This window comes from Odocoileus virginianus, chromosome 17 (assembly GCF_023699985.2).
Source record: "Odocoileus virginianus isolate 20LAN1187 ecotype Illinois chromosome 17, Ovbor_1.2, whole genome shotgun sequence".
NCBI lineage: Eukaryota > Metazoa > Chordata > Mammalia > Artiodactyla > Cervidae > Odocoileus > Odocoileus virginianus.
Genome location: NC_069690.1, coordinates 18,803,618 through 18,829,305, shown reverse-complemented (window position 1 = coordinate 18,829,305; position 25,688 = coordinate 18,803,618). Strand labels below are relative to the sequence as shown.

Sequence of the window (25,688 nt, the reverse complement as noted above, 5' to 3'; positions counted from 1 at the left end):
GGAGCGAGAAACCCTCTCTATTCTTCTAATATGTTTATCATTCATATAACAGTCACCGTACTGTTGCTAGGAACTGGGGACACGGCCGCATCAGGCAGACTGTCCTAAAGTTGTTTGGGCCTCATTGATCTCCTCTAACAATGGGGAACTCACTACCATAGACGTTCTTGAGTCCCAGCACTGCACAAATTCAGCTGGAAGGAGACACCCGAAATCCCTTGCTGCGTTCCTGGAAGCCATGGGGGAGAGGGTGGGACCCCGGCTGGGAGGGCATAGACCTCCGTCTCCGCAGAGCCCCATCCTCCTGCGGTCCAGAATGTGCGTGCCCAGGAGCGTCTGAGCTGCTAGGCCACCTGCTCAAACCCAACCTGGGTTGACAGGCCCTTCCTTCAAAGGCTGGCTCCAGCCCTCTGTGCTACTTTATTGCCCAGCTAATGATGGTGATTAGGCCAACAGGTGCCGCCTGCCTCCCGTCTCTGCCCTCCCGCCTGCTGTGGAGGGTGATTTCTAAGCACCTGGGGAAGCCTGCCCTGTGCTCTGCCAGGGCACCCACCATAGCAGCCCCCTCACCCCTCAGGCCGCTTTTTGTCCATCTCCTTCCCTGAGAAGGCAAGCCCAGTCCTCATCTCCCCAGGGCTGCTGTGTGACCTCAATGTACATCTGGCCCTCTCTGAGCAGGACTGAGGGGGAATCAGACAGGTATGAAGGGGAGCTGAGAACAGTTGGAGGGCATGTGTCCCCTAGGAAGCATGCCCATCTCTTCCCCAGCCAGGACTGGACCATGGGTACCCAACCAGGGTCGCAAAGGAAGTCCTAGTTTGCAGAGGGTCCTCCCCCTTGGGAGCCCACTGCATTGTGGGTAAGCCCCCACAGGAGTCTCACCATTCTGGGGCCAGCCGGCTCCCATTGGGGGTGGGGGCTGTTGCCTGGGGCCTTGGTGGGGTCCTAACGTGGGTCTGGGTGCGAGCCATGATTTATGACTGTGCTTCATGAGTGAGGAATGCCAGCCTGGGGGGCTGGGGTGGGGGTGGGGCCCCTGTCCTGACACTCTTCACTCTGCTGGATGTCTGGCATGTCCTGTCAGCGTCCCCTGTCCCCTGGGGACAGCCGTGCTCCCCCAACCCCACGCAGCAGCCTCCTCCCATCCGTGCCTCCCCTCAACCCTCAACCCCCCGGCTCCAGCCCAGGGGGAAATCCAGAATTAAATCCTTTTTGGTTTTCTCTCTTCACAACTCAGCTCCCTATTTTATTGGGTATGAAGAAAAAAACAAAATCTCTCTTTTTTTTTCTCCTCCGGCTGCACAAGAAGGGAACTGGACAAGACCCTTGGAAACTTCCATGTAGGTGATCTTCCAACCAGGAAGGGGTGTTGAGCTCCCAGCATGGATAAAGGAGGTGGTAACATCCTTCCCACCCCCACCCTACCTTGCCAGATAAAGGAGAATTCTGGAATTCATGAAGGCGGTGAGGCAGAGTTGGGGAAGGGAGGTTGGGAGGCAGAATGATCCAGAGTGCAGTCCAGTCCTGGACTCAGAAGGCCACGGCTTTGAACCTGTTCCTGTGAGCCTCACGTGTATGCATCCTGCTGCAGGCTGCCATTGTGGGTGAGGGTCCATCTTTCTGGGCCCCTAGCATGGGTCAGCCTGCCTCACCTGGTCTGGAGGGACTGGTTTTTCCAGCTGGTGGAGGGGTCGGTGAGGAGTTGGCAGGGGCAGAGGGTTTTATGTAAATGCCCAGGGAGTGCTCTGGGAACCAGGAGGCTGGTTTTCTCTAAGACACGTAGGGACTGGCAGCTCCCAATTAGCCAGGCCGGGTGACGTCAGTGCTGCTTTCCTGGGTGGCTGCGCCCACTCCAGTTGGCCTTGGCAGAGGTTCCTGGCCATTACCTTCTCCCTTGGGTGGGAAGGGTGCCAAGGGGGCTGCCATCCAGGATAGATGCCAGGTCCCCCTCCCAGCGTATTCGCCAACCTGGGGCCTGAACCACATTTGGGGACCCAGCCCTGGAAAGTGCCATGAAAAACCAACCACACACTCTACAGCAAGACTTTAATGGGGCTGATATTTGAACCCTCCCCCCAAACCTGAGAGGCTGGGGAGAACTCAGTATGTTGGGCTGGTCCAAGAGACTGTTGCCATGACAACCGCTGGTAGGCTTTGCTGCCCAGGTGGCTCTAACCCTGAGTTTCAATAAATAGAGGACAAAGGGGTCTGGTCTCCCACCAAGCTGGGGAGACAAAGACCTGGAATGCCAGACAGAGCACATTGTCATGTCTGTGACCTCACATGCGTACGCGGTCAAATGTACACACCTCGGATCATGTGCACATACACAATCCCCCCTTGCCAAACATCCTCACATGATACACCGTCTTTACACACACACATATGTACATACACACACTTTCCTCAGACACACAGGACTGAGCTCACATACCTCTTCTTGCACACACACATGAGGTTAGACATACATGTGCCTTTCAATGTTTGGCTTGGAGCCTGGTGTCCCCTCCCAGCTCACAGGAGTAGGAACGAGGTGGGTCTTTCCGGCTTGGGCCAGATTATCCCTTGGACTAGGGGCTAGATGTTGTGACGTTTGCCTGGCTGACCCCGCAGAGGCCTGTGGTGTTGGACTGGGCCCAGGAGGGGAAGTTGTGCAGGTCGAACATGGGGATGCTCCAGCTGTTGATGGCCAGCGTGATGACCAGAACCCCGATGACGTTGAGCATGAATCCCGCTCGGGCCTGGGGTGAGGAGAGCCAATCTGAATGCATGGGTGCTGAGCGGGGCCAGCACCTAGCCCTTAGGTATTCACAGGTGCTCAGAGCTCTCTCACTAGCAAAACTCTCCCTGGGAAGTCCTCCTTTGAGTCTAACCTGCAGCACAAGGCGATGTCCCTACCATGACTTTACTCCCGGTGCTAACAGGGGGAAGGGGAGCTCCCCCATCTCCTGGGGGTGGGTGCCTGGCCTTGAAGCGCCTTCCCTGCATTCCTCACCCCTCCTCTCCGTCTCAGGGGCCTAGGGCTGCGGAGCCTGAAGACCCTCAGGTGGGGATCATGCTCCACCCTCCCCCCCATCACCTGCCCCGGCAGGGTCCACCGTCAACTCCGAGGACCTCAGTGGCTTTAAGCTACCCTGTGGCCCACCAAGATGGAAAGACAGAGCGGCGTGTGCCGAGGCATTCAAGACCCCTGCCACTCACCATGTCTGTCACTCTGAGGCCTCCAAATGAGAAGGCGATGGCATTGGGCGGGGTGGCCACGGGCAGCATGAAGGCCAGGGAACTGGCAAGGGTGCAGGGGAGCATGACGTAGAGAGGGTGGATGCAGATGGCCTGCGACTGGAGGGGGAGACAGTGGGGCAGAACTGGTCTCAGCCCCCCTCCCAGAGGGGAAGGTGTGACCCCCAGTTCTCCTTCCCTCTCTGAGGGACAACCCCCACCCCCCACCCCAATACCCACTCTGGCCATGAGCCCACCACTTCTGCCAGAGGGCACTGGGTGACCTGGGAAGGGCCCCTTGACCTCTTTGGAGGGGATAAGTGTGTGGCCCTGCCCAGTGGGGTGTGGGAAGGGGAGGGACTCATAAAACGGATCTCAAAGGGGCTCAGGGTGCCGTCATCAAAGGCTATGGGAACGCGCCTGGGGAAGCAGGGGCTGGGGACGCTCCGGGAAGCAATTTCACGCCGTCACCTCAGGAACGACCAGAACCAGAGCTGGGCCAGGGCTGTCGGGTGGGGCCACCAGTGAGCCCCAGCAGGATACTCCAGCGGTGACGTCACCAGGGATGGAGTGAGTCAGGGGCCAGAGGGTCTTAGGGCCAAGGTTACTGAAGAGGCTGGGGAAGGGTGGAGGCTCGGGGGTCCTTTCTTGGAAGTGAGAGGAGAGGCGGTCACTCTGACCCTGGCGGGGCTGGGCAGCAGGGCTCCCTGGAGGAGGTGAGTCTGCCGGGCCAGGCTCACCATGGAGGCCAGGATGGGCAGGAAGAGTGTCGTGGTGGCCACGTTACTGGTGCACTCAGTGAAGATGGCAATCAGGAGGCAGATGATAAAGACGACGGCAGCAGGCGGCACACTCTCCAGTGGAGTCAGCTTATCCCCCAGCCACTTCGACAGGCCCGATTCCTGCGGGCAGAGGAGGGCAGTGGGTGAGAGGCTGGGCTGCCTGGGGCTCCAGAGTCCCTGGCTGAGGCTCTGGGGAGGGTCCTGCTCTTGCCCGCGCCTCTCTAGAGTCTTCAGAGTCAAGGGCAGCTTGGGAGGGAACGAAGAGACCCAGCTGAAACCAAAGTCTCCCTCTCCTGCTTTTTAAAAAAATCAATCAATTAATTAATTTTTGGTTGTGCTGGGTCTTCGTTGCTGCACGGGCTTTTCTCTAGTTGCGGCAAGGAGTGCTACTCTCTAGTTGTGATGTGCAGGCTTCTCATTGCTGGTAGCTTCTCTCGTTGCCGAGCATGGGCTCCAGGGCGCGTGGGCTTCAGCAGTTGCGACCCCCGGGCTCTAGAGCACAGACTCAGTAGTTGTGGCACATGGGCTTGGTTGCTCCACGACATGTGGGCTCTTCCCGGAGCAGGGATCGAACCCATGTCTCCTGCATTGGCAGGTGGATTCTTTACCACTGAGCCACCAGGGAAGCCCCCTTTCTTCCTCTTGAAGGACAGTTGGATATGGGGAGAAAGAGACGGGTAGCAAAGAGAAGGGGTCAAAAGGCTTTCTTGGGAAACGTGGGACTTGGTGGGAGAAAATACCTTTGACCCCACTGACTCCTGTTCTCCTGACCTCTCTTCTGGGGGGTCCCTGGCCAACTTTAGCCCCCTCCCTGCCCCCACCAGCCCAGCAGGTTGGGAAAGAAGGGACCTTGCTCCTGGCGAGGAGGGACGGGGGAAAGGCCCTGGTAGAAGCTGGGAACAGGTTGGAAGGGTCAGAAGGGTTCCTGTAATGCCACACTGTAAATCCCAGGGAGCTGGGACTTTATTTTATATGCCATCACCCACTTAGCACCCAACACTCATCACAGAACTTGGCACAGTCAGTGACTGCTTGATGGCTGAACTCAGCAATCCCTGACCCAGGGAAGCTCCTGTCTATGAAGTGAATGAGCTTAGGCAGAATCCCGAGGCCTAGGGGTGCAGGTTCATGATTCCCCTCTTGGATGGAGGCTCTGCAGAATGATGACCGGGTCCCCAGAGCCTGGCTGGGTATGATCATGGCACCCCCTGGTGGCTTCAGCCAACAAACTGCATCAACCCAGGGCCTTCCGCCTAGTCCCTGGGGTTAGAGCTGCGGCATTCTCTGTCCGGCAGGGGGTGAGGGAAGGGCCTGGGTGGTCCTGAGTACAGTCCCTACCTACCAGAAAAATCCTGCCTTCTCTTTGGCTTTGAGAACCCGACTGGGGAGCGGTCCCGGGGGCCTGAATTTTCTCCCCCACCCTTAGGGCCCTTACCTGTCTCTTCAGCTGCTGCAGAGGCTCTGCCCGCCAGGGGGCTCCCACGTGGGGGGTCAGGGCTGCCCGGGGTGCGAGAGAAGCAGGGCCCCTCTTTCTCTGTCACAGGGTCTCCCACCAACGGGGCTGGGGAGGGGGTGGGGTCTCTCACCTCACTGCCCTTGGCCAGGGCAAAGCCACCACCCAGAAGGATCACGATATTCCAAGGCATTTTCTTTTTTACTATATCCCAGGTGAGGAGGGCAGGAGGGGCCTTCAGCTTCCCTGGGTTTCCTACTCCCCAAGCAGAAGAGGGTGGGTCACCGGGAGCCAACAGACTTTCCCTCCCCTCCCCTCCCCCTGGGGACTCTCCAAGCAGTCTTGATCAGAGCTTAATGCATGGGCGAGAGGGACCCTCAGTTCTGCCACATCTTGGCTTCGTCCCTGAGTGCCCTTGGCAAGTGCCCTTGGCAAGTCAGCCCAGCTTCTCTGGGCTTTGTCTACTCCTGCCGAGAATGGTGGGAGGGAGGCTGAGTGCCAGGAGGCAGGGTCTGCCCAGAGGCCCTTCCCTGCCCCAGGCCAGGTGCTTACCTGGTTTCTGAGTCAGCCCTGGGATCTTGGAGGGCATGATGAACATAATTACAGCGATTAAGATGGCTACTGTCCCATCGGATGTCATGCTGTGGGTGGGGCAGGGAGGGCAGGCTTAGAGGCTCAGGGCTACTCAGGGTCACAAGGGGGAGGGGGGCTAGAGAGGAACCCCTCCCCTAGACGTGCCAACCTCCCTCCTGTTCTGAGTTGGGGGGCCTGCTTCCTTCCCTCCTCCCAGAAGTATTTCTCCTCCCCACAATCCTTACCTCTTTCCATTCTCATCGGAAAAAGCCAGGTTACCCCAGCCCGTGAAAAAGCCTGGCTCCCGAGTGAACCAGAGCACCACCAACAAGACAAAGAGGAAGGTGACGGCCTTTTCCGCGAAGTTCATGGGGCCCAGCAGCTTGTGCTGTCTCTGGATGACTTCGAAAGCTGCTCGCTCCTGATCCCTGCTCTGGTCCCCCAAGCCAAAGTTCTTCCGGAAGCTGCAGGTGGGGGTGGGGACAGCTTGTGAGGGCCCCCACTCCGGGCAGGGGAGCAAGTGGCTCTGAGTGCCTGAGGTTTTGTTTCTTTTTGATTGATGTTTTGGCCTCGCCAAGCTGCTTGCAGGATCTTAGTTCCCTGACCAGGGATTGAACCTGGGCCACAGCAGTGAAAGCTCGAGTCTCAAGCACCGGACCACCAGGGAACTCCCAGGAGTGCCTGTGCCTTAAAGGCTGAGACATGCAGATGTCTCCTTAGGATTACTATACTAAGACCTTGATGCCCCCAACGTTCTGGAAGAAAAGCAGAAGACTCTGGTTTGTAAACTCTGTTCATAAAGAAGGCTGAGCACCGAAGAATTGATGCTTTCTAACTGTGGTGTTGAAGAAGACTCTTGAGAGTCTCTTGGCCTGCAAGATCAAACCAGTCCATCCTAAAGGAAATCATTGTGAGGACTGATGCTGAAGCTGAAGCTCCAATACTTTGGCTACCTGATGCCAAGAGCTGACTCATTGGAAAAGACCCTGATGCTGGGAAAGACTGAAGGCAGGAGGAGAAGGGGATGACAGAGGATGCGATGGTTGGATGGCATCACCGACTCAGTGGACATGAGTGCAAGCTCTGGGAGATGGTGACAGGGAAGCCTGGCATGCTGCAGTCCATGGGGTTGCAGAGAGTCAGACACGACTGAGTGACTGAACAAACAACTGCTTTGTCAGGGCTCTTATTTAGCGGAGGGCCTGGTGGGTGGGGTTTCCCTGTACTCGGCCCTGCTCCATCGGTCTCACTGACCCCTCCACGCTTCCAGGAGTTTTCTTGTGCTGAGCTTTCCCTTGCTCCGAGTGAGAAGGCCCCAGAAGCCTGGAACCTGTGCTTCCTTCTGGCCCTGACTCATCACTCCTCTCCTCCAATAACCTTTGAGGAAATCCTCCCCTCCCTCTCCTACCGCTTCTGGGCACCCTCTGCCAGCGTGAGCCCCACCCACACTGTCCGGAGAAGCACAGGGGTCTGCAGCCTGTTCCACGTGCGCTGGTTTAACTCATGTTGATGTGTAACTCTTCGCTTGGGCAAATCTCAACTCCCCTGCTGGACTGTGACTTCCTTGAGGGCAAAAATCACGTTTCACACATTTTAAAAAATCCTTTATGGTGCTTGGCACTGCGCTGGTCTCTTTGACTAACACTTTGCTTTGTATCAGCCCCAACCTCAACCCAACTTCCCTGCACCTGCCCAAGCAATGTTATAGCAATGATGCTTTAAAACTTTCAGTGACCCCCCCTGCCTGGGTAGGAAGGACAAATAACAACTTATATCATAGTAACACTCATACCACCACTCCTAGGTTGGACTCATAGTAGACATCATGAATCAATCACAGACTTGATTCCTACTGATCCCCAGCAAAGTCTCGCATGATTTTCAACTTGGAGCTCTAGTGACAAGGGCTGGAAGTCAGAATAAAACCTCTTTACTACTCTTGGCCTCAAGAACAAGGTGGCACATAAGATTCCCCCATAATCTCTCCCTGCTGCCTTCTCCAAATTTGTATCCCGATACTCCTTTTTTTTTTTTTTAATAATTACCTTTTTTCTTTTGCAATTAAATGTTTTTTATTTTGTGTTTTAAAAAAGATATTTTTTGGCTGCAACTGGTCTTAGTTGCAGCATGCGGGCTCCCCTCTGGTTGTGGTGGGCAGGCTGCCCAGCAGCATGTGGGACCTCAGTTCCCTGACCAGGGATGGAACCTGCATCCCCTACATTGGAAGGCAGATTCTTAACCACTGGACCACCAGGGAAGCCCCCTGATACTCCTTTTTTGCTCTTTACGTTTCAACCACACAGAACTGGAGTTTCCCCAAACCCAGCATGTTCTTTCTTGCCTCTTTGTACAAGCTATTCCTGCTGCTGAATGCCTTTACTTCATCTTCTACCTGGCTGACTTCTAACTCAGCAAGATTCAGTTCAGGTGTCATCTCTGCCAGGGGCCTTCTGGAATCTCCATTCACCTAGGCTTCCGTCTGTCACTGCCCCTACCTTGTCATCACCCATTAGATGGTGAGCTCCCAGGACAAGGACCGTGCCTAACGCCTGTAGTGTTTTCAGGACCAGGCACGTAGTAAGAGCACAAGCATCAGCACTTCTGTAACTGACCAAGCTCATAGCGTGCACTCCTTCGGCACCCGCGAGAGGACTGTGGATCATTATGGAATGGGACCTGGCCTGGGCACCAGGAGATATGGTTTCCAATCCCAGCACTGACATGTCTAGCTATGGACCGTGGCTCGAACCTCAGTTTGCCTGTCTAATAGATGGGATAATACTCTCCAACCTTTCCCTCCAATGGGGGACCGAGGGCACAGAAGGGCCTTGGGGGGGAGAAGTTTGCTCACTGAGATGGTGATTATGTCCTTTCCCAAAAGACTACCTGGGTACGCAACTGGGTGCTCCCAAAGGGTAAGGGCAGGCACCTGGGCGTCTCTTCCCCTTTCTGCCACTTACTCGAATCCTAAGAAGAGGATCTGTAGCCACACCCAGGAAAGCAGCAGTAAGATGATCATGGCAGGGAAGGCAAAGCCGAACCAGGAGGCGAAGTTCACCACGTTGCCATTTTGGGGGAAGATCCTGAGGGGAATAAGGGCCGCTGTGTGGCATTGCCCGGTGACCGACCAGCTCCCTTCATCCCCGGTCAGAATGCAGACCCTCTCCCCTCAGTCACTCACGAGTTGACCTGGCCTTGCAGCACCAGGTTGGGGGTGGTGCCGGTCAGGGTGGCGATGCCCCCGATGCTGGCCGAGTAGCACACACAGAGGCTCAGGCCCTGGCTGAAGCGGAGCTGCTCCTTGTTCTGCTGTGTCTTGGACTCCGAAGGAGTCGGTGGAGCAGGGCGATCCTGCTTGTTGTCTGGGAACAAGGGAGAGCTGGGGTCGGGAGTGGGCGCAGGGCCAGATTCGGGGAGCATGGCAGGGGCTCCACGGCCTCTGGGGCGCCTTGTCACTTAGCAGCCCAGACCCGGGCTGGGGGGAGGGCGGAGGCTGCCCCCGGGTCTGGAAGGGCGGGCACTCCCTGGGGTCTCAGGATGGAGTGACCCTCGGATACCACCTGGCCCAACCCCTCTCTTGGGAGGGGGAAACTGAGGCACAGAGAAGGGAAGAAGATTATCCAAACTGCACAGGAAGAGTAGAGCCTAGACCCCTGACGGCCCACCCAGGCTCCTGCTCTTGGCTTGCCAGGGTCATCTAGCATCTCCGTTTCCCCAGGACTGAGGGAATTCCCAGCCTGTGGGACTTTTCATTTCAAAACCAGGAAAAATCTCAGCCCACCAGGACAAGCTGGTCACTGAACTTCTTGCTTCCCTCATCCATCCCAAAAGGTGCCAAGATATGGATTTCCCTGACGGTCCAGTGGTTAAGACTCTGTCTTCCAATGCAGGGGGAGCATAGGACCAATCCTCAGTTAGAAAACTAAGGTCCCACATGCCGTGGGGGTGTGGCCAAAAGTTAAAAAAAAATCAGTGCTCAGATGACTCCTCCTATCATGAACATCATCTCAGACCCTCCCCAAGAGGGGTTTGGGCCAGGGCCTGGCCTCACCTTTCTCGTCAAGCTTGGTCTCTTCCTTCTGTTCCTGGAGTTCAAAGGCGGGGTTGTTCCTGCCCTCCTCAACATCCCTGTCTGTGGGCATCTTGTGCAGCTGCTCCAGAACGGCATGGGCGATGGGCACCATCATGGCGGTGGTGGCCGTGTTGCTGATCCACATGGACAAGAAGGCCGTAACCAACATGAAGCCCAGGATCAGCCTAGTGATGGACAGACCCAAACACCGGTGTTCCAGCATTTCTGCAGGGACTGGCGGCCCAGATTGCCAGCACCCCAGGCCCTCCCATCTTGGTCTGTGGGGACTCACAGGGCGGGCCGCACCCCGATGATGAGGAGCACGCAGAGGGCAATGCGTTTGTGCAGATTCCAGTTCTCCACGGCGAGGGCCACCATCATCCCCCCAATGAATAGGATGTTGGTATCTTTCAGGTACTCAAGGCTGACCTAGCAGGAGGGGACAGGGCTTACAGGGTGCCGACACTGCTATTTCTGCCAACAGAGAGAGGTTGGTTCCCTGGGCTCGTGGACCCAAATGGAAATGGTCTTTGGATCCCCCATTGTTGAATATTAAGCAGTTTTCTCTCTTTCTGATTAACCTGTTCTCCCGTAAGCAATGACTGGGAGGTCATCTAGCCTGAATCCTTCCATGCTTCAAACCACTGACTAGGAAAATTTAATGCTGTTTCAGAAGCTAAAGTCGTGGTTCTCTGTGGTCCCTGAGTCAGCATCATCACCAACCTAGAACTTGCTAGAAATGAAGTGCTTAGACCTTGCCTCAGATCTATGAAATCAGAAACTCTGGGGTGGTGCCCAGCAAAATCTTTGTTTAACTGACCCTGCAGGCGATTGTGGTGCATGGTCAAGTTTCAGAACCACCGAACTAGAAGGAGACAGGATCTTTGGCTGGCTATCAAGTCCCCTTTCCCTCCCTAGTCTAGGCCTAATTGCTTCCACTTTGAATTAACTCTTGACACCAACTGTGCCCCTGGCATTTCTATAATGCCTTCCTCCTGGTCTTCTAGCTGACTACTCCCTCAGTGCTCCCCAACCTGCCAGGCAGGGACTGGTCTTCCACACGCTCTACCTCTGACAAGGCTTCTTCTGTCATCACCATCCTAGGGCAGACCCCTCCATCCTTGGGAGCACATCCTCCTGTGAATGGGGAAGCTTACCGTGGAAGCAGTCATTATGCCCATCATGGGGAACATGATGATGGGGAGGAAGGCAGTGACGGCCAGCGGCAGCGCTTCGGTGCACCAGAAGAGTGCCATGAGGATGATGGTGTAGGCGCAATAGGCTTCCTGCAGGCAGAAGGGGAATAGCAAGCTATTGGAGGGGGCAGGCCTGTATCTCAAGATCATATTACCTCCTGTCCCCAGAGGAAACAGACTGTAATAGTGCAGGGAGACCCTGTAAAACTCATAGCCCTTGATTCCCAAACCCAAGGTCTCATTTAAAAATGGAAATAGGGACCTCCCTGGCAGTCCAGTGGTTAAGAATTTGTGCTTCCACTGCAGGGGGTGCAAATTCAATCCCTAGTTAGGGAGCTAAGGTCCTTTGTGCCCTGCAGTGTGGCCAAAAAAAAAAAAAAAGTAAAAATGGAAATAGAAAACAAAGCAAAACACTCACCACCTTGTATTTAGCCTTGGGGAGTCTAGAGGTTATAATCTAGCTGTTGGATATAATTGTATCCCCTTGGGGATTGCAGGAGGCTTGGATGAGGATTCTTAGATAAGATGGGGGGCTCATCTCAATGAAACCAGGGCCTGGGAATTGTGGAGCACTGCCTGGAGCTCTGACCCTCCCTCCTTTATTAAGAGTCTGTAAGAATACATCTGTTTGTATGACGATTAAATAGTAAGTGTTCCTTCTGCTAGCAGGTGAGTTCCATGAGAATAGAGTCAGTTTTGCAGCATCTGGATCCTCGGAGCTCAGGACCCAGGAGGCTTCAGAGCAAATCTTTTCTGAATCACTAATCATTGAAAAGTTTTGGGAATGGCATGAGTCTCCTTCCAAGTGATTCTGGCATGACCACTGCATTGCACAACTCCAGGAGGTGTTATTCACATTTCTAGAATATGTGAGGGACTTCCCTGCTGGTCCAGTAGCTAAGACTCCAAGTTCCCAATGCAGGGGCCCCAGGTGGTATCCCTGGTCGAGGAACTAGAGTCCACATGCCAGAACCCAGAATTCACATACTGCAACTTAGAGTTCACATGCCGCAACTAAAAGATCAGCACATGACAATAAAGACCCCGAACATGACAATGAAGTTCCCGTGGGCTGCAGCTAAGACCCAGGGCAGCCAAATGAGTAAATAAACATTAAAAAAAAATAGAATATCTGAAAAGTTCCACCATCTCTGTGTTGTATGGAGAACTGTGGAGTAAACCCTGAGTCATGGCTTTGTGAGTCTTGGGGTACCAGAGGCCCCCCCTTTCCCTCAGGGAGCTCCCAAAGCTAGGAAGCCCTGACCTCAGGCCTGGGAGGGGACCAAGAGCAGGAAGTCGGCCAACTGAAGACGTCAGGGGCCCACCTGCCTTGACGGGGCCTCTCCGCAGGCCAGGGGAGGGAGGGCAGGCAGGGGAATCATTAGCCAGAAGGAAGCCTCCAGGAGGGGTACTTGGAGCCAAGCCTCCTCAGGGGCACCCGCTCATTCTTTGTTTGCCAAAGGAAGGGGCTGCCTCTCGGACAAAGGGGCTGGGGAGCCCCTCCTCTCTTACCTGTCTCAACTGCCCAGCCCCTCTTGCCTTCTCCACCTGGTATGGCCTGGGCTCCCCCCTTATACCTCAGGCCCTTAGTACCCTCAGGTTGGAAGGAAGATCTCAGGGAGAGGAAGCTGCTGTTTACTGAGTAACTTTTAGGAGCTGGACGTTTTCAAGTTTGTAGTTAGAGCCACTTTTGAACTGTGGTGTTGGAAAAGACTCTTGAGAGCCCCTTGGACTGCAAGCAGATCAAATCAGTCCATCCTAAAGGAAATCAGTCCTCAATATTCATTGGAGGGACTGATGCTGAGGCTGAAGCTCCAATACTTTGGCCACCTGATGTGAAGAACTGACTCATTGGAAAAGACCTTGATGCTGAAAAAGATAGAAGGCAGGAGGAGAAAGGGACAACAGAGGATGAGATGGTTCGATGGCATCACCGACTCAATGGACATGAGTCTGAGCAAGCTCCAGAAGATAGTGAAGGACAGGGAAGCCTGGCGTGCTGCAGTCCATGGGGTTGCAAAGAGTCAGACACGACTGAGCAACTAAACAAGTTATAGCCACGGGTGGATGTGGTGGTCTCATGTTATAGATGACCTCCAGGGGGTATGTGGCTTGCTCACGGTCACAGAACCAGGGAGTGGCAGAGCTGGGTGGGAACCTAGGCAAGGTATCCAGGATGGCACAATTCCCAGAGCATTCCCTGTGGAGTCGGCAGGCCGGGGGGTGGTGCAGTGCGTAGCCTGCACAGCCAAGTATCTCTGATGTCAGGCTCACTTTCTCTCCATGAAACATCCACCACCTTTCTCCCCTGGGCATGAACTCATTGGCACAATGGGTGGGGATGCCTTGATCCTTAAGCAGAGACTTACACCTCTTCCTCCCTCAGCAGGAGGTAGATTCTGCTGAAATGGCTGTTTCTTCAACCATTTTCTCAGTTACAGTGATGTCATGGCCCGTTACCCATCCTCCCCCGCAGGCTACAGGCAGGCCAGCTCCTCTGGACCCTAGTGTGGCCCTCACCCCCTAGAATTCTCTGGCCAGAGATGAGGAGGGGAGCTGGGGTGGATGATTCCGCTGATTCACGAAGATAGCTTTGCAAAAAACAACAGCACAGGTATCGCTGAGGTCGGCTCCATGGACATGGTGCTCTCCACCCTTCAGGTGGTTCCTAATCATATTTAGCTGCTCTGTGATTTAGAAACGACTATTGTTCTCATTTCACAGATGAAGAAATAAAGGTGCCAATACATTAAATATTTCAAAGTCACACAAATCAATGAAGAATCCAGACTGTCTGGTTCTTGAGTCCCAGGGTTTTGCCTTCTACTTTGAGCTTGACCCCTTACAGGTAGGGGGTGTCCTTCAGTCTCAAGCTCACTGTGGCTAGTTGGGCGAATGGGCATGAGTTAGAGCTCAGGATCCAAACAGAACCATTTTCGCTGGGGCTTGCCACTTCCCGTTGCCTGGCTCTGGGCAACTTCCTTCAATTCCAGGTCCCCCATTTGCACCTTCCAAAGGGAGCTGTGAGCACCAGTGTGTCGAATCCATGGCTTCTGTACTCCTTTACAACTTTCCTGCATCCCTCTCCATATCTGTCTGTCTCTGGGTCAAAATCAAAGTCAGTTTCAGAGTTCCATTTGGAAGCCGTCCCTGGCCCTGGTGGCTCTGCACCTGTGTTCCCATCCCACCCTCCTGGGCAGTCAGTCCAGCTGTAGCATAACCCACTGACCTGCTCTTCCTGGTTCATGGGGCTCTTAACTTGGGCAAGGAATGCCAAGGATCCATGAAGCTGGGTGGGAAAACTAGTTCATCTTTTAGCTAACATCTAACTAAGGTTATGAACACAGGCAACAAAACTGGATAGCTGGCTTCTTTTTTGGCCGTACCTCTAGGCTTGAAGGATCTTAGTTCTCCCACCAGGGATCGAACCAGGGCCCACAGTAGTGAAAGTGCACTGAGTCTTAACTTCTGGACAGCCAGGGAATTCTCCAAACCATACAACTGTTGACGGTACTAACAGCGATTTTGTCAAGGATATTTGATTGTGGTTGTCAGTTGTTAGGGACCTGAAGAGATCAGTGGTTGCAATGATCTCAAAATGCATCTCAAAATATTGTTTACATCCATCTCTATCTTGAAATTATGGTAGTAATTATATCGACACCAGATCTTATTTAATGCCTTAATAAGGAAGCACTTATATTTCTGAACTGCAATTAATTTTTTTATACTGTTATAACTGTGTTCCAAAATGGTTGGTTTCCTTCTCCATCCCATAATTTTATTTTGTGCATTTCAAAGCAATAGTCTGAGAAGGGCCCAGAGTCTTCACCAGACAGTCAGTGACATTCATGGCTCAGAAATGAGAACAGAACCCAGGGGATTCTTTCTCTTTGGTCCCTCAATGTGTCTGATTCCAAGGTCTGCATTCCCCTGCTTTAGAAGTGGGAAGTCGGGGGACTTCCCTGATGGTCCAGTGGTTGAGAATCCGCCTCCCAAAGCAGGGGACGTGGATTCTATCCCTGGTTAGGGAACTAAGATCTCACATGCTGTGGGGCAACTAATCTCACACACCGCAACTACGGAACCCACTTGCTCTAGAGCCTGTGCTCCAAAACTAGAGAACGCCTGCGTGCCACAACAAAGACCCAGTGAAGTAAGAAGAAAAAAAAAGTGCACAATTAGGAATCAGACTTGGCCTCCTAGGCCACCTGATACCCTCTGCCTTGCTGCCATCTCTATACATCTTGGGCTGACCAAGCTCAGATGGTGGCTTATGGCACGAGACCCAACTGTCTTACTCCTCAACCTGTTGCACTGCTCAACTCCATAGGCTTCAGGTATAGTTTCCCTTTTTTTTACACCTTAAGTCCCCCTACCTCTTCTGCACGGCACTCATTACAATCCGTACTTAAACATTTGCTTTCACAAATTTCTTATGATGAATATCCATCTTTGCCATCAGACTATACTCTCTGGGGAGCAGGGTCTGGATCTGTTTGTGCTCACACCAGCAGGGTGCCTAGCACCTCTATGGAGTTAACACTGGATGAATGAGTGGATGAATATCAGGCACTGGAGCACAGACATGATTCAGGCCTGGCTCCAGCCCTCAGGGAGTCTGAGTGCCCTATGTGGGCTGGTTCACAGTCATGGCGGATTGCCTGCCTGGCAAAACCAACAGCGAGCAGATGAGATAAACATTCAGATGGTTTCCAAACCCCAAGGCTGGCAGCTTGCTTCTTTTGTGATGGGAAGCAAAATCAGAGGTCAGAAAACCTGAGTTCCCAGGCCCAGCTTTATGGCTGTATGTCCTTGGGCAAGCTATTTAACATCTCTCAGTTTTGGGTTTTTTAAAATAAGAAATATTGAACATTTCCAACTGTATACACTCTGCTGTCTTTTGTGAAGTGTCCTTATTTACAAATAGGGATAAGAGAAATACCCACTTTGCTGAGTTATTATGAGGATGTAGGATTTGACTATGTAGGTTTCAGTTGTAAAGAACTGTGGATGACAGTGAGCAGGTGGCCTAGGTTAAACTTGGCAGAGAAACGTGCTCCTGGGCTGCTGGGGAACCAGGGTGGATGCATGAGGTACAAATAAAGATGGTGGTGCCAGGGAATCTAGGGCAGACTCTGGACCCTGGGTGTGGGCAGGGTGGGGACCTGCGGGCATCATGGCCTTTACCCGTTACTGGCACAGAGCAGCCTGGGGCAAAAATGTCCACAATTTCAAAGATGTTACATCTTATTCCTTCTGGTGATTGAAGGTTAACCCCAGGGCAGGCTACTCCCACTGCTCCTCTGCCCCTGGCAAGTAGGGATGCTGCGGGCAGGGAGAGGTACTGGGTCTAGGGAGTGAGGCAAGGTCCTGAGTGGCAGCCAGCACCATTGCAAAGGGGAGACCAAAGAGTGGGGTCCCAGAGAAGGGGCTCCTTTTCTGAGCCTCCTTCCATCTGGGTTGAGGAAGGCTTCCAGAGAGAGCAAACTGAGTGGGTGCTGAGGGATGAATAGGAGTTTGGTGCATGGGGGAAAAAGTGTCAGCATGAAGGAGTAAGCATAGAGGGACAGAATGAGGCACAAAAGATTCAACACATTCTTGTGGAGGAAGGGATGGAATGCTCAGGAAAAGTCTCATTTGCCCTAAGTGGAATCTGAAAGACAAAGGTGAAAAGGGGAGATCCTTGGAGGACTGAAAACAGAGAGAGTGACGTAGTCAGGTTGCTGTGTCTATTAAAAGACTGCATGGAGGCTGCATATGTGATTTTTTTAAAAGTCTGTTAAGTATTTGTATACATATAGGAAAATCTCTGATTTGAGAATTCTTACCCTGTTTTTGTACCAGGATCCCCTTGGCAGTCTGATGAAGCCTTCCAGCTCCTTCTTAGAATAATATTTTTAAGTGCATTAAATAAAATGCACAGAATCACAAAGGAAACCACTTCTATTGAAATACAGTTATTAAAATATGAAAAATGGGCAAGATAGTGACATAATATGACTCTTAACTAGTAAGCTCTTCACTGGCTAGTGGCTACTGTAATTTCAAAGTCATGATGAACGTAAATAGTATGTCAAAGTCCTGGCAATAGCTCTCATACGATTTGAAAATATCTGTGATTCCTATGGGTGGCAAAGTCAAAAATATCTTTCATGGTGGCTTGTTGTCTACATTCATCACAGAAGAAAATGCTTCATTCTTTCATGCTGTTGGACTTTGTACAATGTGCATGTATCACCTAATTAAATCAATCAATCGCCTCAAGATAAAAATAGGGGGCTTACACCTGCAACAGTGTGGCAGATGAATCCACAGACATGGAAGCTGGGAGCTGACAGGTGGCCAGGCTGGGCTGTCCAGTGGGGAGATGACAGGGGCTCAGAGAAGGTCATGGCAGTGTATATGGACAGAGAGGACAGACTCCAGAGATATTAGGAGGTGGAAGGCAGAGGGTGATGGCTGCTGGGTTAGGTGGGAGGAGAAAACTCTAGGTGCCTTTCCTGGGTGTCTAGATGCATGGTGACCCTGAGGAGAGGAGCCATGTGGCAGGACTTGGGGAAGGAGGACAGAGTGGGGTGTGTGTGTGTGTGTGTGTGTGTGTGTATGTTATATTCCAGGAATAATAGGCCTATCCAAATACTTTTGAGAAGCTAAACATAAGAGGCAACAATGGCCAGTCCTTAGGCAAACATAGATCCTTCAGTCTCTGCAGCCGCAGTCCTGTAGCCAAACCACAATCTCCCTAGCAACTGGCCCCCACAAGGCAGGATTTGCTCAATGACTTGCCAGTCTCTTTAATTTTGCAGCCCATCCCCCACCCCCACCACTTGCTACCACCACTTCCAACTCAGGACCAATCAGTGAAAGCCAAACGTGCTCTCCAAACAATCAGAGAGGAAGCCCTGCTTCCAGTTAGCCTTCCTGCAACATCCCCCTGACAGCACCCTCCAGTCGGGGCACCCCCGAAGGGCACCTCTCTCTACTCTAAAGCATCCCCACCCCTTGCCTTTGAGGCTCCGCCAAAAGCAGGCAATGAAGTCTGACTTCCTTCCTCTCCTCCGCCTGATCTCATTTGGCTGATCTTTATTTCCGTACCTTCATGTGAATGCATTTGTTGCATCATCTTCTGCTTCAAGAGGCCAAAGGGAAGAACAATGGGTCCGGGTGTCAGAGACAACAAAAGTGGGGTGAAGAGTCCTGACATCAGAGTTTGGGCCAGGGCCAGACCCGCTTGTGTCCACTCAAGAGCAAACCAGCAGGTGGGAGATGAAGAGAAGCGAAGCGTTCCCACACTCCTCCGTGCATCTGATCCCACAACAGCCCTGGGCAGTGTGTTGGATTCCCAACAGCAGGAAACTGTTCTGCTAAAGCCTCTCTGGTTTTCCCATGCTTGACCTTCATCTAGTAGGTGCTGGAAGTGTGGACACAATTTGGTAATCTGGGGGCAAAGTTCGAATTGGGGAACCTTCTATCTCTTCCCTAGGAATTGCCCTGGCTTTGGAGGCTGGCTCCTACTCTCACAACCTTCAGAGGTCACAAACCTGACTCCACGCAGTCCAGTGCTGGTCACAGACCACACTTCACTGCCCTAGGGGACACGCCTTGCCTTCCTGTTTCACTTGAACACCAAGATCTTCATGAATAGAAGAAGTCATCTATGGGCATATGGGTATCCACACAGTGCCTGAAACACTGTGTTGTTTCCTTGTTTTTGCTTAGTCACTAAGTTGTGCCCAACTCTTTGTGACACCACGGACTGTAAGCTTGCCAGGCTCCTCTGTCCATGGGATTCTCCAGGCAAGAATACTGGAGTGGGTTGCCATTTCCTTCTCCAGGGGATCTTCCTGACCCAGGGATCAAACCCACATTTCCTGCTTGGCAGGTGGATTCTTTATCTCTGAGCCACCTAGGGAGTCCCATTGTGTTTCCTAGGGGTCTGGAATTCAGACAAGGGGCAGAAGGTACAGGAAATCATTGTTTACCGAGCCCTGGGTGCCAGGTAGTCTACCCACAGAGGTCATCTGTGTTGGGACAGCGGCGGCCTCTTAGAGGTGAGAGGCTTGAAGAGGCTTGATAAAGTCCCGTGGCTGCTCATGCTACCAAGTGGATTTTGACCCACATCTGTCTGGCTCCAAAAACCCCTGATTTGTTGTTCCTGGACTCTGCCATCTCAACCAAGATCCAGGAAGTCTCAAAAGATAGAGGCAGGCCCCAGAACCGAGGTCCAAATTCTTTGCAGTTTTCAGGCCCACCGTACTGGTCTATCTTTGGGGTTCAGGCATAGCTGGCAGTAAGAGTATTTTGGGCTTCCCCAGGGGCTCAGTGGTAAAGAATCCACCTTGCAATGCAGGAGCCTCAGGAAATGTGAATCCTTTGGAGGAGGTCATGGTAACCCACTCCAGTATTCTAGCCTGGAGAATCCCCTAGACAGAGGAGCCTGGCGGGCAAAAGTTCACAGGGTCACAAAGAGTTGGATGTGACTGAAGCGACTTAGCACCCGTGCAAGGGTATTTTAGTCACACAGAATTTAAAGTGCACATGCATGCACATACCTACTACTCTTATATCCTAAGAGTAAGAAATCCTAAAAACAAACAAACAAAAAAAAAAAACAAAAAGGACTTCCTTGAAAGTCCAGGGGTTAAGACTCCATGCTTTCACTTCAGAGGGTGCAGGCTCCATTCCTGGTTCTGGAAGTTCCACATGCTGAGCAGTGTGGCCCAGAACAACAACAACAACAACAAAAATAAGCAAACAAACAAAACTGCAGAGCAAGAAATCCTGCCCTCTATTCTTACTGTAAATACAGTCTGGATTTCAGCTATGCTCTGTCCTGGCAAACGCAGTACCACAGGGAGACAGTTTTCACGAGTGGTTCTGTTGGGTCCTGGGAGATATTTGCATTTTCAACTCTAACTTGGCTGGATGGCATCATTGACTTAATGGACATGAGTCTGAGCAAACTCCAGGAGATGTCCAGTGAAGGACAGGGAATCCTGGCGTGCTGCAGTCCATGGGGTCGCAAAGTGTTAGACACAACTGAGGAACTGAATACCAACCACTCTAACTTTCTGCCTTTTTGATCTCTGAGCAAGTATTTATCCATCCTGACCCTCAGCATATAATCCTCACTCCTTCCCTGGACCTTGCAGGGCTGACCTTGGCTGATCTCTCCCCACTTCTCTAAGGTCATCTGCTCACTCGGGTCTCCATGCCGTGCTGGCCTTATTTCCTTGCCAAGCTCGCCTCTGGCCTTGGGCCTTTGCACTGTGGGTTCTACCTAGACAGCTCTTGGCCCAGAGCTGGGCTTGGCTGGTTCTTACTTGCCAGTCAGGTCCTAAGGTAAATGTCAGCACCCCAGCAGGCTTTCTCTGATCACCTTGTCTACAGTAGCTCCTCCCCAAGACATAGTTACAGCCTGCTTTATGCTTTTCATTGTGTGGACAATGAAAAGTATGTGCTTTTCGTGTGTCTTTCCACCCCACCCCTTCCCCCAGGATCACAAGTTCCCTGGATCTTACCTTCCACCCCACTGCACCTAAACAGTAACTGTCACATGATACTTTTCCAGATGAATGAATGAATAGAGGTAAGGTTTCTGGCACATCATTCTTAGGTATCTGGTTGCGGGGTAGGGGGAGCACTGAAAAGACCTCAGACCCCACTGTCCCCCAATCACTAGGAACCCCCCAGCCAGTGGGTGATGGGAAGTTCTAGGATTCTGTTGCTAATCCTTCAAACACACTATTTCCAGCTGGCACGCCTTTGCTCCTAGCATTCTCGTCACCTGGCCTGCCCTCCACTAATGCTTCTCACTGTCCCAACTCAGATTCTCCCTTACCTCAGTTGGAAGGATTTTCTCCCTTCTCTGTGCTCCTATGGGCTTCTGGCTATAGTTGCAGGAACACATGGTCCTCTAGACCGAAAGCAACTTGAAGACAGAACATTTATATTCTTTTTCAGTAACCCCTAGCACAGAGCAAGAACTCCACAGACAGCCTAGACTGAATGACAGTGGAAGGATTGATTGATGGCTGGATAGACATGAGGGTAGACAGCTCAAGAGGTGACTCAACAGGGGACCACCCTGCATCCCTAGACAGCCTCGGCCAAGGCCAGATTCCAGTCCAGACTTTGCCTTTTTCTAGCTGGCACTTGAGGTAAATTCCTTTACCACTTGGGATTTACATGTCTGTAAAATGGAGATGGAAGTAATAACCTCATAGTAACTCAGAGATTATTGGGAGAAATAAGTAGGTTAGTGCTTTGAAGTGCTTGGCATAATGACCAGCACCTAAAAAATACTCAAGAAATATCAACAAGCATTATATGGACACAGGTATGAGCTGAGTTTTTTCTGGGCCTCCTCCTATCCACTTTAGGGGCCAGGGATGTGGAGGTAAGCTTGGAATTCACTGCAGAGAGCAGGGACTCAGCAAGAATTGAGGACAGGGCCATCTCTACCCACATATTTGTTTACTCAGTGATTTGACAAGTTTTTGCTGAGCACCTACTATGTGCCAGGTACCGGGGATTCCTCATGGAAAAAGGCAAAGTCCCTGCCTTCATGGAGCTTACATTCTAAAGTAGGGGATCTCACACACACACACACACACACACACAATAAATTAGGGGCTCAGAGAATATATAGGAAATAAAGGAATATGTCCTTTCAGAGAGAACAGACTTGTGTTTGCCAAGGGGGTGGTGGGGGTGGGGGAGAAATGGATTGAGAGTTTGGGATTAGCAAATGCAAAAACTATTATATAGAGAATGGATAAACAACAAAGTCCCACTGTATAGCACAGGCAACTATATTCAATATCCTGTGATAAGTAAAAATGGAAAAGAATATGAAAAAAATACATATGTACAACTGAATCACTTTGTTGTGCAGCAGAGATTAACCCAATATTGTAAATCAGCTATTGTTGTTGCTTAGTTGCTAAGTCACATCCACCTCTTTTGTGACGCTCTGGGCTTTAGCCTGCCAGGCTCCTCTGTCCATGGGATTTCCCAGGCAAGAATACTGGAGTGGGGTGCCATTTCTTTCTCCAGGGGATCTTCCTGTCCCAGGGTTGGACCTGTGTCTCCTGCTTGGCAGGCAGATTCTTTACCACTGAGCCACCTGAGAAGCCCAAATCAAATATGCTTCAATTAAAAAAAAGAAGAAGAATGGTCTGGGGACGGGTAGGGATGGGAGAGAAACGATGGTGGCCTGGACCAGAGAGGAGGCAGTGGAAAGTGATTCCATTTAGTGTGTTTTGGGGAAATTGAGTCAACAGGACCTGATGGTGCTTGTGGAAGGGAAGGAAAGAGAGGCACCAGGAATGGCTCTGAGGCGGACGGTTGAGCCTTCTCTTGATACATAAGATCGAAAGGAGAGTCAGCTGAGAGAGATGAGGAATCAGGATTGTGTTTTGAGTATGCCAAAGGCACTCTGCGTAAAAAGGAAGGATTCATGGGGGGAGGTGTCCTGTGTTAGCTGGGTAATGCAAGTTTGGAATTAGGAGCTGGAGTTACCGATTGAGGAATTATCAGTGTAGAGGTGCTTTTAAGGCAGGAGAAAACAGAAGATCGCCTAGGGCAGGAGTGATGATAGAGAGAAGGGGCAGGAAAATAGTCACGGGAAGAGGAAACTCAGGAGAAGCCAGAAGAAGACAGTGCAGCGAAGAGGAGGGGACCGGCTGTGACAGATGCTGCTGAGTGGTTGAGGAAGGTGAGTGGGCACCAAGGGTCCTGTGACCGGGATGCTGATGGGGACGTGATGAGGGCCCTCTAGGTAGGTAGAGTCTCGGGAGCAGAGCTTTCTGAGGAGAGAGCGGCCGTGTAGATAGTCTCTGAGGCTCCTGGTTGTGAGAAAGAGCAGAGAAAGTGGGCATGTGTTCGGGGACTGTAGGATTGAAGGAGACTTTGTTTTTTAATGAGACTGGTATTAAGGCTTGTTTGTATGCTGATGGGAGAGATCAGGAAAAGAGGGAAAAGTTGATGATGCAGGAGAGGAGAGGATAATTACAGGAGCAAAGTCCTTGAGAGGGACTGGTAGCCAGGGCCCCACTGGAGGGGCCGGCCTCACAGTTAGGACCTGGGGCAGTTCATCTGAGTCAGGACAGGGGAGGCAACGTCTGCAGGCAGGAAGCAGGTGATAGGCGATCGGCGATGGGTGGGGTACAGCCCAGGGAAGACAGGGCCTCCTGACACATCCCACCCCCACCAGGAAGACTGGCTTCTTGTACTGACTCGGGCTTTTCTGCGTGACGGTGGTCAGGTTACCAAATCTTTCTGGGCTGTACTTTCCTGGGGAGTAACATGGGAATCATGGTTCCTGTCCATCCTTCCTTCTGGGGTTAATACACTTGGTTAACTCAGCCTGTTTGGAAGCCAATCTAATGGGCCCTTAGCGTAGAGATGCCACTGGCTTTGGCCTGAGATGAGGGTGGTCTCAAAGGTCAGCGGGGCCTTGTCACTGACCAGGAGCCGTGCTACTACCTCCCTCGTTCCTTATCCTTTTGGAATACCTTGAACAAAAAGCCTGCCTCAGTTTCCCTCTCTGACCAATTGGCTCAGTGGGCAGCTGGCGGGTGGCGGGGGAGTGGGTGTGGGATGGGGCCAAGTTCAGAGCCAGGATCAGTCTCAGCCTTCCGGAGGCAGACAGCACAGGCTTTGTAGCCAGGCCACACCCCCAGCTCTGCCACTGTCTATGTGACTTGCCAGAGACAGATTTCCTGTGAAGCTTGGATTTTGAGGCCACCTCCTGGACTCTACCCGTCCCAGAGTCCTGTATTAGTTTTAGATTCATAATTTTGTCTTCTTTTACTTACTAGATGGTCCCCAAAGTGTGTAATATCTGAGCTCCAGATAACAGGATCTGCCCTGGGATTTTGGATGACCACTTTTCCCCATCTGTAAAATGGGAGTCAGAACCTGCTTCATAAGACAGGGGAGAGGGTTACTGGGTGTGTGGTACAGGGCATGCTTCGGGGGGCTCCAATAAATGAAAGCCCAAGTTATGACTCCGGCTGCTTGCGTGGGGTGGGCAGGAAGCAGTAACATTTCCCCCTCCATTCAAAGTGTGCAGCTGTAGCGCCCACTGGCAGGATCAGCGTGTAGGATTAGTTAATTTCCTCCTCCGCAGGAAACTTAGCTCTTGGGGTCACGGGTGAGCACCTTTGCTTTCTGTTTGTACTTTTAAAAATGCAAACACTGCTGGAGGCCCGTTTTCTTCTAATCCTCTTCTTTTACTCTCCGGCTGCTAGACCAGCTCATACTCTCCTGATCAACCCCATCTGCTTCTACCTGCACCTCCTTTATGGAGCTGGTTTTCTGCCTTCTAAGGCAATAGATGTCAAGTGGACCTAAGCAATTCACATTGAGCTCCCACTACTGGATACCCAGCAAAAGCCGCTTTTGACCTCTTATCCCCTAAGACTCAGGAGGACCAGGAGATGATAGCCTCACCTCCAGGCTAACAGGGATGAGTGGGCTTTGCTGGTCCTAAAGATGCCCCACCCTAGGGCAGATGGTCCCTCCCCTGCTCTCTTGGAGCTTCCCTGTGCCCAGAATCCCGAGTCCTTACCTTGGTTGGGACGAGGATGGGGAGAGGCAGCAGGAAAATGGGTAGGAAGAATACAATCAGGTAGAAGCGATAAGCCCACAGGCCCTGCCAGCAGGTGGCCATGGTGCGGGCCCACGAGGGCTGCCTGGTCACCCTCTGGATTCAGGGAACTGCAGGACGGACGGTGTAGCAGGTAGGCGGCTGGGCAGGCTTATATAAAGCCGCTGGAGTGTTAACCATTGACCCACCCTGGCAATCAGGGTGTTTTTGGAGTCCGGGAGGTGAGAGTAAGGAGGAGGGACCTGCAGGAAGTATAAAGATCAGGAAGACTTTGCAAAGAAAGGGAGGAGGGCAAGATCAGGGAATAAAAAGGTTTCAGGTTCTTTCAAGAAGTTAAGCCCAGAGTTAACTCTTTCTGTGCATGGAGGCTGTTAAGGGCTGCAGCCAGAGGAGCTAGAGAGGGGAGGGTGTCTGGGAAGCCCCACAGCCAGCATCCACAGGGCAAGACCCAGAACACCCTCCCCAGCTCCTCTCTCCACCTACTCCTGCAAAACTGAGTTCTCTGAGCTGTTTATATGGGGCTCTGGGTGAGGTGGCCCTTCCTCCAGAGACACCCTGCCCTCTGGGGGTTTCCAGTCTAGGATTGAGGAAGGGCTAGAGTAAGCCCTTCTCCTTCCAGGTATCCAGGAGACTGTCAGAGCCCCTGAACTGACCATCTCTTGTTCACTGTGTGCTGTTGAAGCAATGACTGGCTTGTTGATGTATTGCTGTATCATAGGTATATAGTGCAGGCTTCCCAGGTGGTGCTAGTGGTAAAGAACTCGCCTGCCAAGGC

General features: G+C 52.2%; 1 protein-coding gene across 2 annotated transcripts; it reads right to left on the bottom strand.

Annotated features, from left to right (window-relative positions):
- Nucleotides 1–2,029: 2,029 nt before the first annotated feature.
- Nucleotides 2,030–25,145, bottom strand: SLC13A2 (solute carrier family 13 member 2). 2 transcript variants are annotated; one of them, XM_020884749.2, is made up of 12 exons: nt 24,875–25,145; nt 11,257–11,385; nt 10,392–10,528; nt 10,079–10,284; nt 9,209–9,389; nt 8,988–9,110; nt 6,273–6,491; nt 6,007–6,095; nt 5,588–5,709; nt 3,960–4,121; nt 3,202–3,339; nt 2,030–2,741 (listed from the first exon to the last, which is right to left on the bottom strand). In XM_020884749.2, exons 1-12 carry the CDS (start codon nt 24,974–24,976, stop codon nt 2,571–2,573), a joined length of 1,779 nt encoding a protein of 592 aa, XP_020740408.1. In that variant the 5' UTR covers nt 24,977–25,145; the 3' UTR covers nt 2,030–2,570. The 2 variants fall into 2 exon arrangements, with proteins under 2 accessions (XP_020740408.1, XP_070334856.1); XM_070478755.1 differs by lacking the exon at nt 24,875–25,145 and adding an exon at nt 18,394–18,629.
- Nucleotides 25,146–25,688: the final 543 nt, after the last annotated feature.